Below are 21,799 nucleotides of genomic sequence, written 5' to 3'. Positions count from 1 at the left end.
GTAGGTAGAGATAGAACATAGTGGCATCTCAGAGTCCACTACAGAAACGCGTGGGGCGGTACGGAAAAGCCACAGGCGCGTACCTGTAATGAAAGACGCGCTCCACACGTGAATATACCCATGCACCGGGCATCCCAACAGCATCCGTTTGTCGATATACCATTAACTAAAATACTTAAATCATAGATGCTTTCTTGTCTTCTTCTACTTCTACCATGTAAAAGCACTCGGTAGCCGGCTTCTATATTATGGCACCATCATACCGGCGTCCGTCCCGCATTCCTGCCGATACTCGACAGATGAAGACAGCAGGTACTATCTAGAGCAGACTTTGGAGACATTACCCTAGAATATATTAACTAATATCGGCTTAGCGCTAGCCCCACCTTCGACGGACTCGCTCCTTCCCTCGACCGGGAACCATGTAAGAAGTGCTGCCAGCATCAGGCACAGTAGGGTAAGTGGTGTCTCTTGAGTATCAAGTATTTATACACTACTGACAATAGTAGCTTCCAAAAAGAATATTACAGTCAGAGGCGCGTCCTGAGCGAGCATCAAAGACAGCCAGAATGGAGAATGGTACAACCCAGTTCTCTCAGAGCCGGGCTTCTCTACGCGATATCACAGAGGAGGAGATGAGTAGGCCGGGCTCCTCGCTCCCCCAGGGCCAGGATTCGACTGGTCTATCCCAGCCAGGATACACTACTGCGGCTGCAACAACGCCGAACACTGCCGCCATGCCACAACCATTGCAAAGGCCCCGGGAAGCCTCAGTGTCCATTCATTCTTTCAGCGAGCAAGAGCCCAATCCCGACAGTCAGATCAGTGGAAGTGGTGATTCTCAGTCATACCGGCAGTCTCCACAAGAATGGTTGCTCGCTGACTATGATGGTTCACAAGTAAACAGACTGACTCAGCTGAAGCCGGTCATTCCCACCTACTCGTCTAATCAAATCAGAGTTTCCAAATCAGACAGCGAGGCATTTGAGGAGGTGACTCTCTGTGCACGGCGGCAGTTTATTGCTACTCTGGATAATAAAAGAGTGATATGGCCAGTCGAGCAGGTATTTCCCGGCCTCTCTGCCACTCGTGAGATGTACAAGAATGCGGTAGCCCGTGTCCGTGATCTTTATAAAACATGGAAGAACAAGTCCTTGGACCTGGCATTAAGGAAATTCAATAATTGGATTCTTACTCTCACACCTCGGCAGGTGCAAAGGATCCGTGAATCAACCGACTTTGTCCTTGTTCAGCAGGCTATAGCTAGCCAGTTTAAATTTAGCTGGGTATTTGACGTCTTCCCTTGGGCTCAGCAGGTATTATCTATTGATGACTGCTCTAGTCTAGGTAGAGATTGGTTACAGTGTAAGTAAAGAGATTGGTGTAAAGGCTTTTACAGATGATATTAATTAGCATCAGATATTACAACCCAGCTTATGGCATTGACTTATTTTGCGAGTGCCAGTGAACAATATTTCATGAATGCATCCAGCACTGCTATACCAAATGAATGGAACCGCTACTTTGTTCTGCGTGTCTTTGACAATTTACATGATTGCAATAGATTTCGGGATAAGCTTGGCATTGAGGACTTTCCCCGCCGTTCGGTGCCTGCGATTAGGATGCGCCGTGCCCGTCTGAATATTGACATAAATGAACTTCCGGAAGGTGACCCTGCCACAGTACATAAGGAAGAACGCCCCCTTCTAGAAGATTCTGACGGGTCAGATCACTCTGATAGTGAAGTGGATGCAGCTAGGTCCCAATTACAAGGACCGGGGCTGGCTATTCAGAACGAGAATGAGGCGGCTGCAACTATGCCTGGTACTGGTGGACAGGGGCAACAGCAGAGCAATAGGAATGAGGATGGGGGTGAGTATGACACTGACAGTGAGTATGGGTATGAAAATGAGAATGAGAATGAGAATAACAATGAGAATAACAATGAGAATAACAATACTGGACGGGAGCCGGAAGATACAAACAGGACAAGGAAAAGAACACTGGGCCGGAACTCAAACATGTAGGCTACGATATCTGCAGGGTATACTAGGTGATGGATTATATCAGATAGCCATGGGGTTAACAGTTACAAAAGTTTATGTTTTCGTGAGAAATTGTACCTGAGTATTATTATCTGGATAATTATTAAATTGTTCTCTTCTCCTGTCCCTCTCCGTCCCGCATCCCCAATAGCGATCTTCCCGAAACAACCCGCCATACTGATAATAAGGTACTGGCTATATATCAGTTATATATCAATTACATGCTCAAAGAGATGCGAACTTACTTGAAGTTTCCATTGATCTTGGGCTGCCTTCTCTGCCTCCTTCATCCTGTCATACGCCTCTTTGATTTCCAGCGTAACGTCGGCAATCTTCTTGACGACTTCCAGGATTGCGACAACTTTCTCCAGAACTTTGGCCGAGAAATCCAGGAGTTTGAGGAAATTTTCCGTGGTAAAGAGAGCGGGCTTCTTTTTGTAGAGGAGCAGGCCGGCAGGGATGAGAACGGCCACAACAATAATAGCTATGGCGGCAGGCATGGCGGCGGCGCGGAAGGCAATTTAAGACAGCAGTGTGAGAGTTGGACTTGGTAGAAGTGCAGTAGTGGGAGCCTTGGTAGAGGAGAGTAAGATAATGGAAGAGAGAGGGAGGGAGAAGGGGGAATACAGCTCTTACATAGCTCTAGGCGGGTCCCGCCACGGGTCCCACGGCGGGCCGCAGTGAATGGTGCGAGAGTACAATTGTAATAGTAACACCAAGATGAAGCTATTCAGACGGTTATCTATAGAGGAATTGAAGGCGGTAAGCAGAAGTGGCAGAATAAAGATAGCCAATAGCAAGCTTTAAGTAGTGTAAATTATACATGTTACTAAGCAGATGATGGGGAGCTGCATTGCTATAAGCCTAGTAAATAGTGATTGATTCTGCCTGCTGCATTATAATAATCATAGTACTAACTCTTATTACTAGACATACAAGATCTTGTGAAAGGCTTTTGCAGAACCCTCTTAGTATCAGGAGGCTGGTACTAGTAGAAAATGTCATGATTGCAGTGGTAGCAATACTACTTAGTACTAGTAGTACTAGTAATCTCAGATATATATAGTTACTAGTACCGTGACTAGTTCTACTCAGACAAATATCATCACTACGACTAGTAGTATATATTTACGGGTACTTAGTACTTAGTTACTAGCACTTTAAATAACAACTAGTATCCCACTTACCAACCTCCTTATTTGTATGCATATATCCATCTTAAATAGGTGTAAATATAATAAACTCTTGGTAACCCTTATTATAACACTAATTTACAAATTGCTAATATATGTAATACTTATCTTTCTATATTTAATATCTTTGGTATTGATATCTTCGGTTACTATGGTGGTTACACATGTGAACCTCTGATAACAGAAACGCGTCTAAGTTCTGGGAGGCGTTGTTTATCAACAATACGGCCCTAGGTATTATTTAGCTTTTGTTGAGATCCATAAGACCCATGAAGGCCGCCCGGAACTTCTACCCCTAGCCATTCCTCTTGTAAATCAGTTTTTATTCTCCTTTATCCTCTGCTATTTAGCTTGAATCACATTTCACTTCATTCAACCAGTCTGCACCGATTGGCAATACTTGTTATGCCTCGTCCTCGAAAGACCGGTTACCAGAGATTAAAATATAGTATAAGTCCTTCCCCGCCAGGCGTCCAGGTAATACTCCCATGCAAGCAGAGCCTGCTCAACTAGAATATATTAATACTAACTTCAATAATAGCTAAACCAGCGGCGGCTAGTGATCCCGATGCAAGTGACTTCTGTATTAATCCTGATACTCGCACCGGGCATGTTATCAGTACTGATTCGGATGGCAACACAGAGATGAATGTCCTGATCTGTGCCTGTACAGAGATTGCACTTACCACCACACTTATCTCGACTAGCTGAGTGGTGCCTCCTGATAGTGTGCGTACTCGAGTACCCCACAGCCGTCGCGTTTTCCAGTATTTGATGGCTACTGCTTCGGGACTGACTAATTCCCAGCTACATGTCTTCAGAACCCATGGTATTTTATATAGTCCAACCCTTCCTTCTGGTAAATTTGATTTGCCAGTTTACTCATACACAGCAGGAAAATTACCGCGTGATCTTGGTACAACAGCAAAGAATGATAGGTGGATAAAGTACTTTGGAGTGCTTGTTATCCATGCTGGCTTTCATTTCCATACATTCGCTGCTGAGTATGGCCCGCTTATAAACTGTAATGTTCTAGCGGGCGAGCTGAAGCATAGGTAAGGGTCTATTTGAAAATATACAGTCAGTTGCTGATACTTCTTGTAAGAGTATTTAAGAAATGGATTGATCATGCCTCGCCGCCTCGGTTTATGGCTTATCTTTCCTGGTTGGATCAGTTTTACCACTATGTACGCCTGGGCCTCGCCGGTTCCTGGCAGGATAGTCATCCAATTCTATTCCAAATAGTCCAGGAATTGTATAAATCCTGCCTGCGTCTTATCTAGAAATACATTCTTACAAATGAATTCAATACTAATGTACAGGCCTCAATGATACATCCTACTGAATTTTATCATTGCTCTCTTTCTGAGCAGGATATACTGAACATGCTACCTTCTGCTCATTGGAAGGAGTATTCTATCTCAGTGCCTGTTCAGTATGATAAGTCTTACTTATCTTATTACCATTGTATTAAGTTCTATTCCTGGTGAATCTCTAGTCATTCTATGGGACTATTGTAAAAGCCTTTTACAATAGTCTTCTATGTACATACTATACTAACTATCTTCTTATTTATAGTTATTCACAGACAATCACTGCTGGAAGCTTTATCAAATATGGATCTTCATTAGCATATTTCAGCTGTGGTATAAAGCATCACTTTCAGTCGCAAATTTTCTTATTTCTTTTAGTGCAGCCTTGGGAACCTAATGATTCAGACCAGATAACAACACTCTCTTACTACCATCCTTCGGAGAGTTACTTATTATTAGGACTACAGGATAAGATTGAACAGGCATTCATGGTGGATATGTGTAATAACTTTGGATAACTATCGACTAGTAATAATAGACTGGATTTAGTATACTGTCCATGGGATATTGATTTCATGTAATTATTATAATTCAGTTCTTTATTACTCTTAATATAATTTTATACGACTTTCAAGATTCTTAATTACAAGAATATATTGTTATGTGAATAATATAATCAGTAGATCAGGGATGTTTATAGTTTATATATATTATTTGATCTTATAGTATCTTTTCTGACTGTGAGTAATAGATATTGTTAGTATATACAATATTAGATAAAGAATTATTTATTCTATTAGTAGAATTTAATAAGTGTTATCGAACAGTATATAACTTTGTAATAGTGGGATGTAATTACCCGGTTTGGGTGAGGTTTGTTGGTTTGGAATAAAATTCATCCGAGGATAACAGTAAATAACCTTTCCACAAAATGTAAATAACTGACCACTACTATATGTAACTGTTGATAAACTATACAGTAACAGTAACTAAGAATGAGTAATTACTGGCAATAATAGTGAATGATAGTAATATACTATTATTGAATATTATTGAATGTACTACCACCCTCTCTACGCGGCCCTTCGGGCCCCTATATTAGTACTATAGTACTTAAATCAGATCGCCTGCAACTTATATCATTTACACATCGATCCCATATGTCATCTTAGATGCTACGCTGCCAGCTGCTCTCCCCAGCCCCGATTTACTGAATCACACTCTGGTTGAGGTACAGGTCGCAGGCATGCGGATGCTGCACACAATACTTTGGTACCAGGGCTGTCGCCTGCACCCCGTTGGCCACTAGATACTCGCGGAAGTTCAGGATGCGCTGGGTCATCAGCGTCGTGCGCTTCTGCCCGTTCTCACGATTCCCAGACCACACCAGCTCCGCCAGCGCAGCGGCACGCGGCCAAATTAGACTGGATACCGTCACATCATCCACTTGCTCTGACCAGAGCGGTGCCTCTGCGCCTATAATGTGTTGAGCCTGGGTAGCGGTCAAATTCTGTGTGAAGTCGTAGTCATAGATCCGCTGCCATGTCTTGTACGGCGCACACCACGAGCCCCCGTTGCCACCATAGTTAAAGTTGGGAGTGCTTGCATCGGGATTACTCATTATATCATAGCGAGGGTCATTTGTGAGAAAACCTCCTATCCCACAGTCCAGATACATGAAATCCGCTGATGATACAATCACGTCGTAGCCCTTGGCAGTCAGTTGATTGATATAGTCCAGGCCATTATTCCAGTTTTGCATCACGATATTCGTGGGAACATCATGTGCATGTTCTGTGGATAGTACAATATCTTCCCACATGACCAGTCGCCGTGAGGTACTGTAGTTCTGGAAGATCGGCACAGCATGGTCAATCCAGTACTGGGCTAGGTCATTATAAGTTCGCGACGGATCCTGCGCAAACCACTCAGTGACGTAGCTGCTGAAGTTGAAACAGTTCGGCTGGATCTCATCTGCCCCAACATGGAACCAGTTGTCTGGGAAGATTTCAGACAGCTCATTATAGACCTGTCGGACTATATCATACGTGCCGTTGTAAATAATATCCATATGGCCGGGCGGGGGCTCTACCGCGGTATGCAGGGCATAATTATCATTGGACCACCAGGAGTCCACGCAGGTTACCATCTGGGGGTCGACCTGCTTCCACCCAGAGGCGGAATGGCTGGGCATATCAATCTCGGGGATGACCCGTACACCACGCGCTCGCGCGTAGGCCACGACATTGCGCATATCAGCATGCGAATATACTTCGCGAGGAGAGTAGGCGTCATGAATCATTTCCGGATAGGCGTCAATCTCCACGGGCCACGATTGGGTGTCTTCCATGTGCCAGTGTAGAATATTTAGTTTAGAAAGAGACATGCCGTCCAGCTGCTCGTATATCTTGTTGACCGAAATAAAGTTTCGACCAGTGTCAAGCATAATACCCCGGTAAGGATAGAGAGGTGCATCCTGAATCTTAACTGGCTGTTCGATGATCAAACCACCCTGTCCGTCAGAGATGACCAGCTGCTGGAGAGTGGTAAAGGCATGGAGCGCCCCCCACACGGTGGGAGCCTCAATGACCACCGAGGTAGAGCTCTCGGTGACCTCCAGGGTGTAAGACTCGTCTACCCCATGCTGAAGGTCTGCGGCAACATCCAACACGTTCAAATCAACAAACTGGAGCGATGGCAGTGCCTGCGGGGACCTTTTAGTAGCCCCGGCTGTACCGGTGGGGAAGGGTTGATAAGACGGCACGGGACCTTCGGTTGCTGCAGGTACCCATTGTAGGGAGACGATAGAATTCCAGGCACGATTCCATCCATTGGCCAGAATGAAATCGGAAGTGTCCCGGGAGGTACGGAGACTAACGAAGTCGGCCAGCTGCTTAGGACCCGGCGAAGCCCAAGTGATGCTTCGTGGAGCTGGTAAGGGATTGACCTTGACGGCAGCGGCCCCAGCCACGAGCAACGTGAGGCACGCCAGCCAGAGATGATCAAGCAGCATGGCGGAGAATTAGTGTCGACACTCAGAGCGAGGGCGGATGAAGAGTGCGGAGAATCATGGTGGGGGAGCTTGGGGTTAAAGAAGCAAAGAGGATAAGGATCAGCGGTGGCTGGATGCAGGGAGATATCATGAAACGGGGGAATGCATGAATGAACAGGAATGATGCGAAGCTATCTTGTTCTAGTTGACATAGTTGCCGTAGGTAACTAGTTAGTTACTACGGAGTACTTTGTAATCATTATTGAGTCTAATTTGAACGACGTGGAATGATGTTTGTTTGTTTGTTTGTTCCATTGCTTACTATACTCCGGATTCCAGCGCCTTGTGGGCCTGATTCTCCACGTGACCATTGACTCAAGGTACCTACTTACTTTACGGAGCCCACTGAAGATGTTAGGCGGTCGCCCGCCCCGTCATTATGCAATGTGCCATACGGAGTCCAGGCGGCAAGCACCGCGTACCTGCGCGATTCCGCCCTCTGGGTTTCTGTTGGTGAACTTCTAACATCTTACTTTCACATTTACTTACCTTAGCTCGGTTGTTGGAACTAGTTTCAGGTCCACGAGGCTGTGCATAACTGTATATCTTAATTGTACGCAGTCCTATTGGATCCGGGATTAACTAGGTGTCGTCTCTACGCATTCTTTCGGTAGTACTTTTGGTTACATCGCAGTGTTTGGCTCGCGACTCCCGATGACATCGATCATTTATGAGACATCAATAACCACGACAAGCCCAATTCTGAAGCGCTTTCTTTGGATTTCCTCCCCATTACGGGCGTGGGACGTCCTGCGAGTACCAACGCCAATCCGCGACGCAATTGGCGCAACATGGAGGATATCCGGCCGACCGCGAAATGGGCGAATCGCTTGTTGCGCCCCTTGAAATCCATCCACCACCGACTCCAGAAACACTACGAGATTCGCAACAGCATAGCAGACACGAAATCGAAAGTCAAGCCCGATTCCCACAATTCCCACCGTTCGCGAGCCCCGCTAAACAACAAGAGAACCGGTAACGAACCAGGCTGCAATCTTTCAGACGAGGAACCCGACGATCCAGCATGGATCCCAGGAAACCGGGGAAATCGCCGGCCCAGGCATAATTACTCGAATCGCGGACAGAGGAATGGCGCACGGAGACGTAGTCGACTGTTGATCAAGAGCCCGGAAGTGCAGAGGACGCTGCCTGGCGCTATCGAAATCGCTACCCCATTGATCACAGGAACTATACCAGGACCCACGGAGGCGACCTTGTCTATTCGCAAACGGCTTTTTCGGAATTCGGGACCACCCTTGAGCGCTGTCGGGGCCAACAGGCAGTCGCGGACGAATAATCCCAGTTTCCCGGCATACCAGGGCTCATGGAAGGAAGTTTTGGATCTTTCTGGAGACCCGGGCTTGGTGGATATTGCGCGATTCTTGGATCGCATGCTTATCAAATTTTTGGAGAATACCAGACCTGCTCCGACAATACACAAGCATGACGAGGAGAATCGCGGGGCCCGATCGTTACTATCTATGGCTGCGCGACGGCTGCCGGGGTTCATCGCCGAGGAGCAGCGCCTGCAGGATCAGGTGGAGCCGGATGAGGATGTTGACATGTGTGATGCATACTTTACTGAACTCGAAGCTCAATATGCTCCTGGCGGCGGTGGGTGGCAGCCGCTCCGTGAAGCTGTGCGTGCGCAAGGCATCCACCTGATCTCTGAGATGATGATGAGAGAATGGATACCCAGTTTGGCGGTCTGTCGCCTGCTAGGGGAATGCCTTGAGCACGGGGAGTTGGATGCCTTCGAAACACTTATGTCACAATATCTTACGACCATCAAGACTCACGACTACCCAACAGCTTTTGATCCTTCGAAACCTGTGGGCCACTGCGATAACCCTATCTACATATTGCGCAGTTACTACTCGAAGGCCCCCGAACGAAGATCCTTTGTTTTTGATGAGATGACAAAGCTCCTGTCTCGTAGGGCTCTTCCGCCAGAGTGGATGGTCACTACAAGATGGAAAAAGTGCGTGGATGGGGCTATTCGGTCACTATCAATTGGCGACGGAGATTCAGCTGCTGCGACCCGGACTATCGAGGCTATCATCCTTTCATCTGCTGGTATATATCCCGGCACGGATTCGCTGGTAGCTCGGAACAGGGGCAGAAAGGTACCTTGTTCTTTACGTCTAAAGGACACCCGTGCATCAGTAACGAAGCCTACAAGCGTGCCTAAGGATCAATCTCCGTGTCCTGTTCCTATCCAAGATGCGCTCAGCAATCTTTCAGCAAGTCTAGTTACCGCACTGTGCGGCATGTATATGGCACGGACGCAAGCCTCCGGTGCCAATGACAAGATAGCAGGCACGAAAGTCAGACATATTGTCGGAACGCTGTCTTTTGGGGTACAACGGGCAGTTGGATTGGTACTGTCGCGGCGCGAGATGGAGGGTCCAAGCTTCCAATCCCTGCGTCGGGGATACGTCTTGTTGGGTGAGTGGACGCTGCAGTGCACTGAAAGTTCCACGCCTGAGGTCATTAGCCAGTCCGGCGCCATCTCGCCAGAAAATCTAGAGTCGCTTTGTATAGCGTTGATACACCAACAGGATGCAGTCAAACAGCTAGCAGAGTTTGTCCAACAATTGTTTCGATGCTGTGGACATGCGCGCGAAGATGATCCTGCGAGGACACCTCGAAAAATTCGAGCTATCGTATGGCGGCTCGCGCGGCTGACGAGTATGAAGGGCATTTCTCTGCTCCTCGCCAAGGTAGCTGCGGAAACAGCAATGGCGTTGGCGGAGGTTACATTGGATGTGGATGATCACGCGTGGGCTCTCGAAATCCAAGAACAAGCCGCTTCATCCCAGCAAGAAGGGAATCTCCACAAATCTGCCGCATTGGCACATGTGGCACAAAACGATGTGATTCACCTGTACCGATGGGAAGAAAGCATTGGGGAATGGGTATCCAGCACGCCGGTCGCCAAACCTCTGGCTTCCCGTAATGCGGATGGCGCTTCAAGCCCTCTTGCTGCGACAGTTAAGCGGAGACCATTGGCGCTCTCCTGCTCAACCAGTAGCAGATCGCCCAGCCCTGAACTTTCGGAGGAGGCTGCATCCAGCGTGACATCATCTGCGCCATCGATGAGCGGGAAACGAGGACGCGGGACGAATGATTGGAGGCCACCGTCACCCAAGAGACTTCGGTCAAGTTCGAGGAGGATGACTGCAGCTCCAGTCGCGTCTGGCGCTTTGCCAGCGACACGTGAGCGCCTTGCTGCGGCTCGCTCCCTCGAGCCAGATTCTGCACCGATTGCCACCCGGGCACGAACGGCCCTTCGCGATTTACCCCAGGCCAAGAACAGCACCTTGAAGAAGACGAGACTACAACCAGGCCCGACTACACCCAGCATCTCCCGCGCGGACCCTATCAAAGTGACTCCCCTCATCGAGGTGGTTATCGTCAACCAGCCGGTATCGGTGAGGTCTCTGAATCGCACCCCCAGAACGGCACGAAAACAACCACAACCACCACCACCACCACCACCACCACCATCACAGATTCCTAGCCCATCGGTGGTGCAAGGCCCTCGACGCTCCACTCGTACGCGACCTCCCCCAGCCGAGCGGGTCATTCCATGCTCGGACGATGATAGCGAGGACGAGCTGAGTTTTCTGTTGTGAAAGAGCGGGGTCATGATCGTTGCTTTTGCCCGTTCAGTATGTGCGGACGGTGATGTGAAACTCGGAGTAATTGTTGGCGACGTCTCATTCTTAGACGAACTGCTACTTTTAACCCCATCCATAGGTCATTGATGGCGTGGTCTCTGTTCATTTTCAATTAGAGTATCATTGTGATTCTAAGGTTTTATTGGCGAAATGGGAGCGATTGTTTAATTCCGGGCAGGAGTGGATTGATTGGTTAGGTTCAGTTTGAGGATTTCTTTTTGGTTTCTGGCTTGATTGATTTGATTGACGATGATACCCGCGGGCAAAGGCTTTCTTCCAATTTAGTTCAACCCTTATCCTTATATTTGTTCGAGCCCGCTATGTAAGATGCTAAGTTATGCCGGTGCCTCACCGTCTGAAGCAATAAATGATATGACCCTCAACGCCGTCAAACCACTCCTCCTAAAGCTTCGCCGTAAATCCATGAATCAACTAATTAACTATACAGGAGCAGTCCTCGCTGCAGCTAAATATACAACTACACATTCTATCGTATTGAAATATACTAGTGTCGTGCCCCGCAGTCATATTCCGCGTCACTTTCCGCGTCAATCAGGTCCTGTCGAAGATATTCCGCCTTCTATTCAGCTGCCAACCGACGGCTCCGATCCCTGGTAGCCTTAACAGTAGCCTTAGGAGCAAATGAACAGATGGTAGATGCAAATATTGGATGTTTGGAGGCTTTGCGTGTGGCTAGTTGGTCCGCAGCTATCTTCCCGCTATTAGGGATCACGATAGTCCTGAATGAACAGACAAGGGTACATCACTGAGTCCACCATCATCACATGGACTCGGACTTAAATTTTACTTTCTCTCCTTCCAGTTCTGCGGGCTCGGCTATCTCTTCCTTTATTACTACCCTCTTATGCCGTGATTTCCTTGATGGCTGCCTCCAGCTCCTTCATGTTTCCACCCACGACGCGCTTCTCCTGCAGCTGACCATCCTTGTACAGGACAAATGTGGGCATAGCGCGCACCTCCAGTTCCTGCGCCACCGAGCGGACCTTATCGACGTCGACCTGGATGAAGCGCACATTGGTGTAGGTTTCGCTGAGCTTGCCGACCACTGGCGCAACGGCCTTGCACGGACCGCACCAGGTTGCGAAGAAGTCCACGACCACAGGACCGTTGGAGGTGAGCGCCTTGAAGATGACGGGGCTGGACCGGTCAGTGCACAATTTACTATCTGCGGAGGGGGAGTTAGGAAGATGACTCACTTGTCAACCTCGATAACCTTTCCGTGCGACATGGTGGATCCGGTGGTGTTGTTGTTGTTGCCGAAGAAGCGAGTACGGATGAAACGGAGGACTGTACGGCGTCAGTAAGCAGGCAGATGAATGGCACTGTCCGTATGGCTTACCAAAGTAGACGACGATGGCGAGGATAATGCGGGAAAGCTCCATACTGGCGACGGGGAAACAGGCAGACGGACTGAAGTGGGTGGAGAGGTTTAGTCCCCCGGAGTGATCTCTCGGCGGGTGTCGCGAGTACCCAGCTAAATTGCGCCAAAAGGGTCGTGCTGCGCCAAGCGAATGATAAGTGAATTTACTGGAAGATTTCAATGTAAATCCAACTACGTCACACTAGCAGTTAGCTTATGCTTTATTTCTCTTTTTATCTCTGCCTTTCGAGAACAATACGCATGTGCTGACTAAACTACGGGGCAACGGAGAAAGACACGCGCCGATGACATGGTGAATGCGATAAGTAGATACTGTTTGTACGGAGTACACCTGAACTGATTTATTTGAGACCCTGCTAGAAGCGGTTACTGAATCTTCAGCTTGACTACTGGTAGACTGTAATGATACTAATACTAGTAGTACGTACCTTTTGGTGATCCAACGGCGTTGCACCTGAGTGCACAGTACTTACTACCTTAAGTGGACTGGAACCGACCGGATCTGATTGGGCGTTATTTTTATCCGCAGGATAGCTGACAAAGCCCGCACAACCAGCACAACTAGCTAGTTATCACTTCCAGATCATGGCGGCGATTGCCTCCCTGAAGATGGCGGAGTAGTAGTGATCGACGAGGAGGATACGCGTCAACCATCATCTAAAGATGTCCCTTCCCTTCAATTGATTTACTTCAACTCCACATGGCAGGCAAGAAAGGCCCCGTCCTACCCTACCGCCGGGGCTCAGACGCCTCCGAAGCCGACTTCTTCGACATTCCCGAAGAGCCCTGCTGGTCCATCATCAAGCGCCAGCTCCGCTATCTTAAGAGTCCGCGGGCCTGGCTCGCCATCTTCGTCTTCGTGCTGTTTGTCCTATTGCTGCGTCGAGAGAAACCTCCGCCCCCGCCCCTTCCTCATATTGATTACGACCGAGTCGATTGGTCGCTCTACGCCTACAGCCAGTATGCGACGTCGAGCCCATACCTGTGCAATGCGCTTATCGTCTTCGATACTCTGCAACGGCTGGGCAGCCGAGCGCAGCGGGTGCTCTTCTACCCCGAGAACTGGGACGTGCTAGTAGATGACGATCGCGACCGGGACAGCCAGCTGCTGGCGATGGCCCAGGAGAAATACAATGTGCTGTTGGTGCCGATTGATGTTCAGATGGTTAAGGCTGGATCGGGTAGGCCACTCATTACAACGGTTCGAGTTGTCAACGACGTCAGGAGCTAATGCAGGAAGTATAGGACCAAGCGAATCCTGGGACAAGAGCATCTCCAAGCTTCTTGCCTTCGGAGAGACCGAATTCGAACGTGTCATTCACATCGACTCCGACGTTAGCGTTCTACAGAACATGGACGAATTGTTCTTCCTCCCGTCATCTCAAGTCGCCATGCCCCGCGCCTACTGGGAACTGCCTGATATCAAGCAGCTCTCGTCTCTCTTGATTGTTCTCCAGCCGTCCTACAAAGAGTGGTATGCGTTGATGGATAAGGCTCAGGCCATTTCGTACGGACAGGTCGACTCGAACGTCAGCTCGCGAGTCAGGTACGATATGGAACTGATGAACGAACGGTATGCGGATTCGGCCTTGGTTCTGCCGCACCGACAGTACGGACTGGTCACCGGCGAGTTTCGCAAAGACGACCACCGGGCGTTCCTGGGTAATGAGCATGAAGAATGGGATCCGGAAAAGGTACTAGCGGAAGCGAAGCTGGTCCATTTCTCCGACTGGCCGCTGCCCAAGCCGTGGGTGATGTGGCCGCAGGAACTGCTGGCCGATATGCTGCCCAAGTGTAAGGTCAAGCCAGGCACGATGCATGAGAGTGGGTGCAAGGATCGTGAGATTTGGAAGAAGCTCTACGATGATTTCCGGCGGAAACGAAGGGTTTGTTCATTCCTCCTGCCTGGTTTGTGTGTTTTCGTTGCTAAAGATGGTGAACAGGACGTGTGTAAATTGCTCAGCTATCCGGCGCCAAACTGGCCGCCTCGGGAGAAACCTCAAGGTCCTCTGGAGGCGGCACCAGAAGGTGTTTCAGTTCCTCCTGCTAGTTGATTTCGGTGTGTATTTGGCATGGTGTTTCGGATGTGGTTACGGGTTTCGCAGATTGTATATAGACAACATGGATAATTTTGACTGCACATTGGCGTCGATGGATTGTACCATAAGTCAATGGAGATAACGAGTATCTCCAATGACCGCTGCCTGTGCCGTAGCACTGGGCATCGTCAACCCCTGTGACCTGTCATCGCGGTTGACGCCTAGTACTTCTTATATGACGGTCACGTCATAATCGAATCGATTCAATTGGTATCAGTTTTTATTCTTATACCTGATCGAGTCCGCTAAGTGTTGCCACCGCTTAAAGCAAAGAATATGGCCCTAACTGCTGTCATCTCAAACTCACATGAATCCCCGAAACAAAAGCATGCTGGGGCGCAGGAAGGTCATTGCCACAGCTACACACAACTAAATCTACAGCGGAACCCAAGATACCTCATATACGAATTGTAGGAATCCTCAGAGTGAAGTGTTAGATATCTCATGTCATCAATTTGGCGTTTGGTGGTGTGGGATATAATGAATAAAATCTTAACCATATCAATGAATATGGCCATTAATCCAACCCGAGGGGAATGTAATATGAAAGTGAGTTCAGCAAAGCAAGGCTATCCCCGAACGTTTTCGATACGACTTACCTCTATACATATGCCCTTATACAGACTTGATTTTCTACAATCAACGAGACTTTCCCTATTTGGATGAGGCCGCTTTAATGAGGGCGCTCAGGGGGTCGCTCACTGAGTATTTCTCATCACCGGTCAATGCTCAGTGAGCGCTCAGGTCCTAATCAGGCCGGAATCAGTCAGCAGTCACGTGCGCCCTGAGCTGCTCATATTTTAATATTTTGTACTATTAGCCCGACAACAATACCGAATTGACTAAATCTACAATACCCATCTCCTCCAATATGCGTCTTTTATATGACGCAATTATAATTGTGATGGAGCGTTAGAGGGCTCAAGTAGCGAAATTCATCTGGTATAATTATTGCTATCCACAATAGCTCTGGCAAAGATATAAAAAGTATATTTCTGTTATACTTTCAAGCTTATCAAGCAACCAATATCTTATTGCTTTTGTCTTCTCAACCTGTCTCGTGCATATATAGACATCTGCTCTTTTACTATCTGTACTTTGATTTTTTCCTTGACTATGGATAGAAGATTATTTGGTGTGAAAAAGATGCCTGTAAGAAGCGCCGTGAGTATCATCTTACTATTGGATATATATCACAAGCCCATGAAGAAGAAGACTCTATAAGGGGTAAAAACAACCGCCTTGATGAGATGAAAAGTCTATAGTATAACTGTATAAGGCTGTAATCCTATATATAGAGTAAGTAATTTTGCAGCAAGCTGGAAACTAGGCCTATTCTAACCATGTTTATTTTATGGAAGAGAAATATAAAGAATCTAGTTATATTCTCAAGACTGGTACCCCTGTACCAGATATTACGTGTATCAAAGATTTCATCTGATGGTATGTAGCCTCTGCTGCTGGTCAGAGGAGACTTAGTGAAAAGGAAAAGTTCATGGTGAGAACTACTAATACATTTGCTGAGAGGTTTATTTATAGGTTTAAGAAAGCTATAATAAGTAATATTCCGGTCGAAGACCGGAGTGAGATATATTCTGTATGTAGGGTACCCTCCTATGGTGAATGTAACTGATATTAACCAGTGGATTAAGAAGATCCTACCGGCGGATAAAATTATTGAAGATATTAAAAAGCAGAAGTTCAACTTTATTAGAGATGATTTTTGAAACATTGTCTCTTCTATATGGGCACGGGACAGTCCTGTCTTTCTTCATAATTTACTTAAAGTCTTTATTATATTTACACTGTAAGTAATTCTCTTTACTGGAGCAAGGATCGGAGTACTTATACTGGATGTGAAATACAAGGAAGTGAGGGGGCTTCGATATAAGATGAGTATATTATGATATCTTTGACTTATACAGGTCTTTTACTGACATAATTTTGTAGTATATTAAACTGGTCTTGTTCTGTTCTGCAGACATATCCTACAAGATAGGATGGCAGATATATCAAAAATAATTAAAGAATAATCATAATCTTAATTATACAATGTAAGGAATCTTCAGGTCTTATTTCTCCAGTTTATGTAAAGTGACTGATCAGTTATCAGATTTAGAATCAAGATTCAAGACCATAATTGTCCACAGTTTATAACAGGTATCTTTCTTCTTATAATTACTCTCTACGACGGAGCTTTGTTTGGTATTAAGTTAATAGAGGATTTAGTTAAATATAATCTTTGTGACGGGTAATATACAGAAATCCCGCTTCGCTGGGAATATACTGCATTGGATCGACCTGTTTTCAGAAATGTCACGGCGGAAGACTCTTAAGAGATGATACTTGATAAGCAGTGATTTTGTATTTTCCTCTGTATTATCCTTACAATGGCTGGATATTCGAAACGTGCCATGATACATGATATTCATCAGTCTCTTGGAAAGAAAATTGAATGTAAGTTATAATACCCGCTTTTTCAGTAAAGTATAGCTGAACCTATAAAGTAAGACATGAATCTATACCTGTATCCCAGATCTACGGCCATAGAAGTAAGGGAATATATCTGATATACTATTAAGTATACTGTTCATCGATTGATACAGTTGGTGATGTTTTAGATGAGGAAGAAGAGACTTATTATATAGAAAACTTTTAAAGATATGGTCAATTTTGGAAGGTTGGACTGTCTCAAGAACTACCTGCTGAATAAAAGGAAGCCATTTTCCAGTAAGAAGAACTGACGAACTTATAGGCTCATATTGTATGATACAAAAAAGAGGAAAACACTGAGATTGTTAATTTCTATTAGAATGAGTATCGGAAGACCCTGACTAGTATCTGACAGTCAGAGCTCCATTGATACCAGACTCAGTGGGTTCGGGAAAGACATGATCAGCGAATCCTAAGCAGGGGAAAGAATTGACAGGAATCACTGCAGAATAATATATATTCTCGTGCCCTGACCCTGATTATGCCTGAGCTGGGATATATAACAGAGGTTTTGTGTTCCGCTGAGCTACTTATTTATAATTAAAAAGCTTTTCTTCAGGAGTCAATTGCTCATACAGTGTGGCTGTGATTATGATGTGGTTTATTTCCTGGGAGAATTTCTTATTAATAGTCAGTGCCCAGTCGATATATATCAATATAGTATTGAAGAGTGAGTGCCGCCTGCTGTAATGTGTGAGATATACTAATAATTGAATGCAGACTGGAAAAACCAAAGAGAAGTGTTTATATTCATGACTGTGTTCGCAACGCCACCGCCTGCTGGTTGGGAATAGCTGCCTATCAGCTAAGATCTTGTTATGAATACATGTCATGGCTCCAGGAGAAATATTGGCATTATCACATTAGCTAATATCTTAAATGCTGGGATAACTGACATTACGAAGTAATCATTTACTGTTATTTGGTAATTCGCTCTGGATACTGCCCTTGTTGTCTATGGGATCAAACTTTTGCACCTGAAAAATAAATGAAGCCCTGGTTATACAGTGCTGGTCTACGAGGGCATATTGAAAGGATACACATTCAGAGGATGGAATGGCCAAGTATAAAGCCAGTTTGTGGCTGCTCAGCTTTGTTTAAGTCTGAGATCGAATTTTGTTGTTATTTACACGATGTGCATGGCCTGACAAATGTGATATGGAGGAGGCCAGAGCCCAAACCTGCAGTCAAGAGAAAACGGGGTGTTGGTGTGCAGCAAAGAAGAGTTGGGGCCAATGATGGAGGAGCACCGAAGAAAATCAAGTTTTGACACTTACTACGGCGGTTAATAGCGGCCATCGGGCAAAAACGATTTTTAGTGTTGAAGTACGCTCACCGCTGGCCTCACTGCTAGATGATGTTTATTATTACTCTACGTACAGTGCTTTATTTGTTCATCATGGTGTTAATCATGGTACGTCCAGCCATTAATCTTGAGCCGTACAAGGCTAACATTATTAGTCTGTTCCATGAGGACTATTCTACAGCTTATATTGCCTCTATTATTAAGGCATGATACCACGTACAAGTCAGCGAGCGTATAATCAAGACCAGGTTAAGTAGTTGGGTTTGATTCCTCTCTATACAGCCGGATCAAGAAGTTGTTCTTTGAGAGGTGCTTCTCTGATGCAGAGATTCTATATATTATACGGGATGAAGGATACACTGTCTCTTTACAAACACTTTAATAAATTGATGATAATGAGCCCATCATCATCAATGATGATTAGACATAATGTAATTCCCAGCCGCGCCGGCCACCCGCCCGCACCGGCCACCCAGTATACCGCCCAACACGTTTCTACATGCAACCACTCTTTCTATCAAAGGCAGTGAATTAGTAATGAGTAATACAATGATTCTAGGGCGGTGTACTAGGGGTGGCCGGTGCGGGCGGGTACGGCGCATTCTACTCCGCCCCGTTATTCTTTTACACCCGATGTTGTCCCCCGCTTCGGATGACGTTGAAGATCGGTGTTTCTTCCGCCGTTCTGAAAACCGCGTTCACGTCAGCCACTTTCGCGTTAAACCAAGTCAGCATAAATGGGTTGCAGCTCGGCGATGTCTTTCCTGTGGCTTCCCTGCCTTGTCGCAGCAAAGAAGAACACAGTCCGCCTCCTTGTGTAGCGGTACGCTCCTCTGAAGTGGGGGGCTGCACCATAACGTAGCAGATAATGCACCCCGTGTGTATGCACGAGTTGGCCGCTGCTAACTGGAGTGGTGCCATTCCCCTGTCATTGGAGGAATTGACCTGCACTCTAAAGCCTGTCACAACGTTCTCATAATCGCACGAGCGGCAATTTTCGCCGCGGCCACGTGCAAGAGGATTTTCTATCCCGGAAGACCTGCACACTAGCCCCATGCTGCAAAAGCAACGCCACTTTGGATTACTGCCTGGTCCTAGTTGGCCTCGATCAACGGTGCCCGCTTTTGGAACGCCAGTACATTTGGCCTGGCGCGAAATCCAGAATAGCATGGGTAACGGCCGCGTCGCCGCGTCCACTGGTCGCCACAGACGAAGGTTCGGGTGCGGAGATCAGCAGCGTCCGGCAGAGCTCCAATGTCTAGGGGACGGCGTATGATTGTGCAGTGTAGCTTCTACAGGTGCTGTCGACTGGACCTCATTTGGCAAGCGAACATTGACATCGGCGCCTGCATCCAGCAGCCTGCTAACTCCAGACTCGCACCCCGAGCCTGCGTACCATGCAAGAGCTAAACCCCTATGTGGTGCGGCATTTTTCCGATACAGATCAATGTATCGATGTTGAGGATGTGAAAGAGCGGTTTGTTGAGTCCCGGATAGTTAAATCGGTCCTGCATTAACCCCAATCGGTCTCAAATATATGATATTAGCTCAGGCGGAAGAGTTTGAAGGCACATCGTGTAGGAAGTCCTGTATCATAATTTGCGTAGGCCCGTGGCCTTTTATTCCATCATTTGGTGGCACAAAAAGCCTGCTCTCACCTTATCCCCACTGCATTGTCCATCAAGCAACAAAGTCACATCTAAGACGAGCTGGGGTGACTCTTTGAACTCGCTTGCAGTTACCGCTCGCTGACGTAGACCAACTACCGTGTCTGACCTGATAAGGCTGGCTTTTCAGAGGCGCATATGTTCTTTTCCAGCCTATTGCGCATCAATGGCAAAATCCGATTCCCTTGGAATCAGGGCGCCAGAGTATTCGTATGATGCCCAGAAAGACTCCTTCATCATGACCTCCTCTATTGAATCCGCCTACACGTGGGTTCGGTGCGGATTCAATGCTGGGTGGGTAACTGTACTCAAAACGGAGGCGGATAGCCTGGTGGCGCTATGGATCTTTCGACTGCCCCACTGAACTGGACGATGCGAATCATATTAGCGGGTGTTTGCGGACGATTTACTCTGAAGGCAGGATGTTACCTTCGTTCATGAGGTGAAGAGGCGATCGGTGCGGTTGGCTGCCCATTGAATTGGCCTCGTAGAATCATCCAGATCTCTCCATGATCCTACTTACCGTACCAGATCCGATGGCTGGCATTTGCGGACGTTGCCGAAGTTAGCAAGCCTGGATATGTATTTTAGACTACATGCTCGTAGAATTTTTGTTTTATTGCCAGGGAACGTACAACAAAATCAAACAGGCAAAAACAGTGATCAAGCAAAGCGAACGCGCTAGTCAGAAGAGTCACTCTCTGAAAACATTCGTTGGAATAGTAACCATCCAACGTTCATCGATATCCGGTGAATAGGGCCAGTTGAATACAAGAGCAGCATCCCTATCTCCATAATTCTTATTCTTGCGTGGGGATCCCCAGTATGTGCAATTGGCAGTTGCGTATTGGGGGCGCAACGGGTCAGCTAGATCGATATACGGCATGCCATCTTTTGGTGCCCAATGATCCCCTAGCGATACAGCCCTTTTGATATGCCAAGGGAGGCGAAATTTCGTTCCCAAAATGCTTAGTCCGACTGGGTCTCCGAGGGATGTGTCACTGCAATGGATAAGGTCAAAGTACTTGGCCTGGATACTGTCTCCAGCAAATGTGTTGGCATCAGGTCCTTCGCGGTCGTAGAGGCACATGCACTGTCTGAGACTGTGCAGAAGGATCTTGTCGAGAGCAATTAACGCTTTTGCTCTAGCTTTCATATCCTTGCGTTTGTTAGACATTCTTTTTTTGAGCCTAGTTACCCGTTCGGCACGTGCACGGTAATTGGATTGGGATGTAGGGGGTATTCCGACAATCCATGCTTCTAGTTGAGGCTTCCGGGGGTGGTAATGCTGATAGTAAGCCTCGGGGTTCTGAATGCGTTCCTTCAATAATAAAGTGTCCGGGCCAATCATGAAAATATAGCAGTCGTCACGGAACCAGGACTGAAATATTTGCATTGTCGGGTCGACGTCTCTCAAAGGATGCAGAAAGTGTCTGCGGACCGATTCGGAGGGCTGGAGTTCGAGCGCTGCGTGAAGTGCTGCAACACCGGATGCCGACAAATAGCCCATGATGAACGTGGTAATTTCATGATACCCTTCATGTGT

General features: G+C 46.9%; 9 protein-coding genes across 9 annotated transcripts; 5 read left to right on the top strand and 4 right to left on the bottom strand.

Annotated features, from left to right (window-relative positions):
* The first annotated feature begins 234 nt into the window (after positions 1-234).
* Positions 235-2,041, top strand: BO87DRAFT_463978 (uncharacterized protein). The gene is made up of 4 exons (XM_025629280.1): positions 235-312; positions 375-457; positions 510-1,365; positions 1,420-2,041. Exons 1-4 carry the CDS (start codon positions 249-251, stop codon positions 2,025-2,027), a joined length of 1,611 nt encoding a protein of 536 aa, XP_025473683.1. The 5' UTR covers positions 235-248; the 3' UTR covers positions 2,028-2,041.
* A 58-nt stretch (positions 2,042-2,099) lies between these two features.
* On the bottom strand, positions 2,100-2,545 carry BO87DRAFT_431730 (uncharacterized protein; the record flags this gene model as incomplete). Its single annotated transcript, XM_025627610.1, has 2 exons — positions 2,100-2,123; positions 2,291-2,545. 2 exons carry the CDS (start codon positions 2,543-2,545, stop codon positions 2,100-2,102), a joined length of 279 nt encoding a protein of 92 aa, XP_025473682.1.
* A 3,083-nt stretch (positions 2,546-5,628) lies between these two features.
* On the bottom strand, positions 5,629-7,822 carry BO87DRAFT_381484 (beta-N-acetylhexosaminidase). Its single transcript, XM_025624545.1, has one exon. The coding sequence runs from the start codon at positions 7,562-7,564 to the stop codon at positions 5,759-5,761; it is 1,806 nt and encodes a 601-aa protein (XP_025473681.1). The 5' UTR covers positions 7,565-7,822; the 3' UTR covers positions 5,629-5,758.
* A 224-nt stretch (positions 7,823-8,046) lies between these two features.
* On the top strand, positions 8,047-11,676 carry BO87DRAFT_347188 (uncharacterized protein). The gene has a single exon (XM_025620926.1). The coding sequence runs from the start codon at positions 8,395-8,397 to the stop codon at positions 11,239-11,241; it is 2,847 nt and encodes a 948-aa protein (XP_025473680.1). The 5' UTR covers positions 8,047-8,394; the 3' UTR covers positions 11,242-11,676.
* Positions 11,677-11,796: 120 nt separating this feature from the next.
* Positions 11,797-12,874, bottom strand: BO87DRAFT_381482 (thioredoxin family protein). The gene is made up of 3 exons (XM_025624544.1): positions 12,647-12,874; positions 12,504-12,594; positions 11,797-12,444 (listed from the first exon to the last, which is right to left on the bottom strand). The coding sequence occupies exons 1-3, from the start codon at positions 12,687-12,689 to the stop codon at positions 12,150-12,152; spliced, it is 429 nt and encodes a 142-aa protein (XP_025473679.1). The 5' UTR covers positions 12,690-12,874; the 3' UTR covers positions 11,797-12,149.
* Positions 12,875-13,282: 408 nt separating this feature from the next.
* Positions 13,283-14,738, top strand: BO87DRAFT_347184 (nucleotide-diphospho-sugar transferase; the record flags this gene model as incomplete). The annotated part of the gene is made up of 2 exons (XM_025620925.1): positions 13,283-13,869; positions 13,934-14,738. Coding segments are annotated over exons 1-2 (1,284 nt in total), but the record flags the coding sequence as incomplete, so codon positions are not given.
* A 1,490-nt stretch (positions 14,739-16,228) lies between these two features.
* BO87DRAFT_322780 (uncharacterized protein) lies at positions 16,229-16,514 on the top strand (the record flags this gene model as incomplete). The annotated part of the gene is made up of 2 exons (XM_025619996.1): positions 16,229-16,384; positions 16,431-16,514. Coding segments are annotated over 2 exons (240 nt in total), but the record flags the coding sequence as incomplete, so codon positions are not given.
* A 1,661-nt stretch (positions 16,515-18,175) lies between these two features.
* On the top strand, positions 18,176-18,488 carry BO87DRAFT_453158 (uncharacterized protein; the record flags this gene model as incomplete). The annotated part of the gene is made up of 1 exon (XM_025628532.1): positions 18,176-18,488. A coding segment is annotated over exon 1 (220 nt), but the record flags the coding sequence as incomplete, so codon positions are not given.
* A 2,459-nt stretch (positions 18,489-20,947) lies between these two features.
* On the bottom strand, positions 20,948-21,781 carry BO87DRAFT_453150 (uncharacterized protein; the record flags this gene model as incomplete). The annotated part of the gene is made up of 1 exon (XM_025628531.1): positions 20,948-21,781. The coding sequence occupies exon 1, from the start codon at positions 21,761-21,763 to the stop codon at positions 20,948-20,950; it is 816 nt and encodes a 271-aa protein (XP_025473675.1). The 5' UTR covers positions 21,764-21,781.
* Positions 21,782-21,799: the final 18 nt, after the last annotated feature.

Source organism: Aspergillus neoniger (assembly GCF_003184625.1).
Source record: "Aspergillus neoniger CBS 115656 unplaced genomic scaffold BO87scaffold_89, whole genome shotgun sequence".
Classification (NCBI taxonomy): domain Eukaryota; kingdom Fungi; phylum Ascomycota; class Eurotiomycetes; order Eurotiales; family Aspergillaceae; genus Aspergillus; species Aspergillus neoniger.
This window is presented reverse-complemented; position numbering and strand designations above follow the sequence as displayed.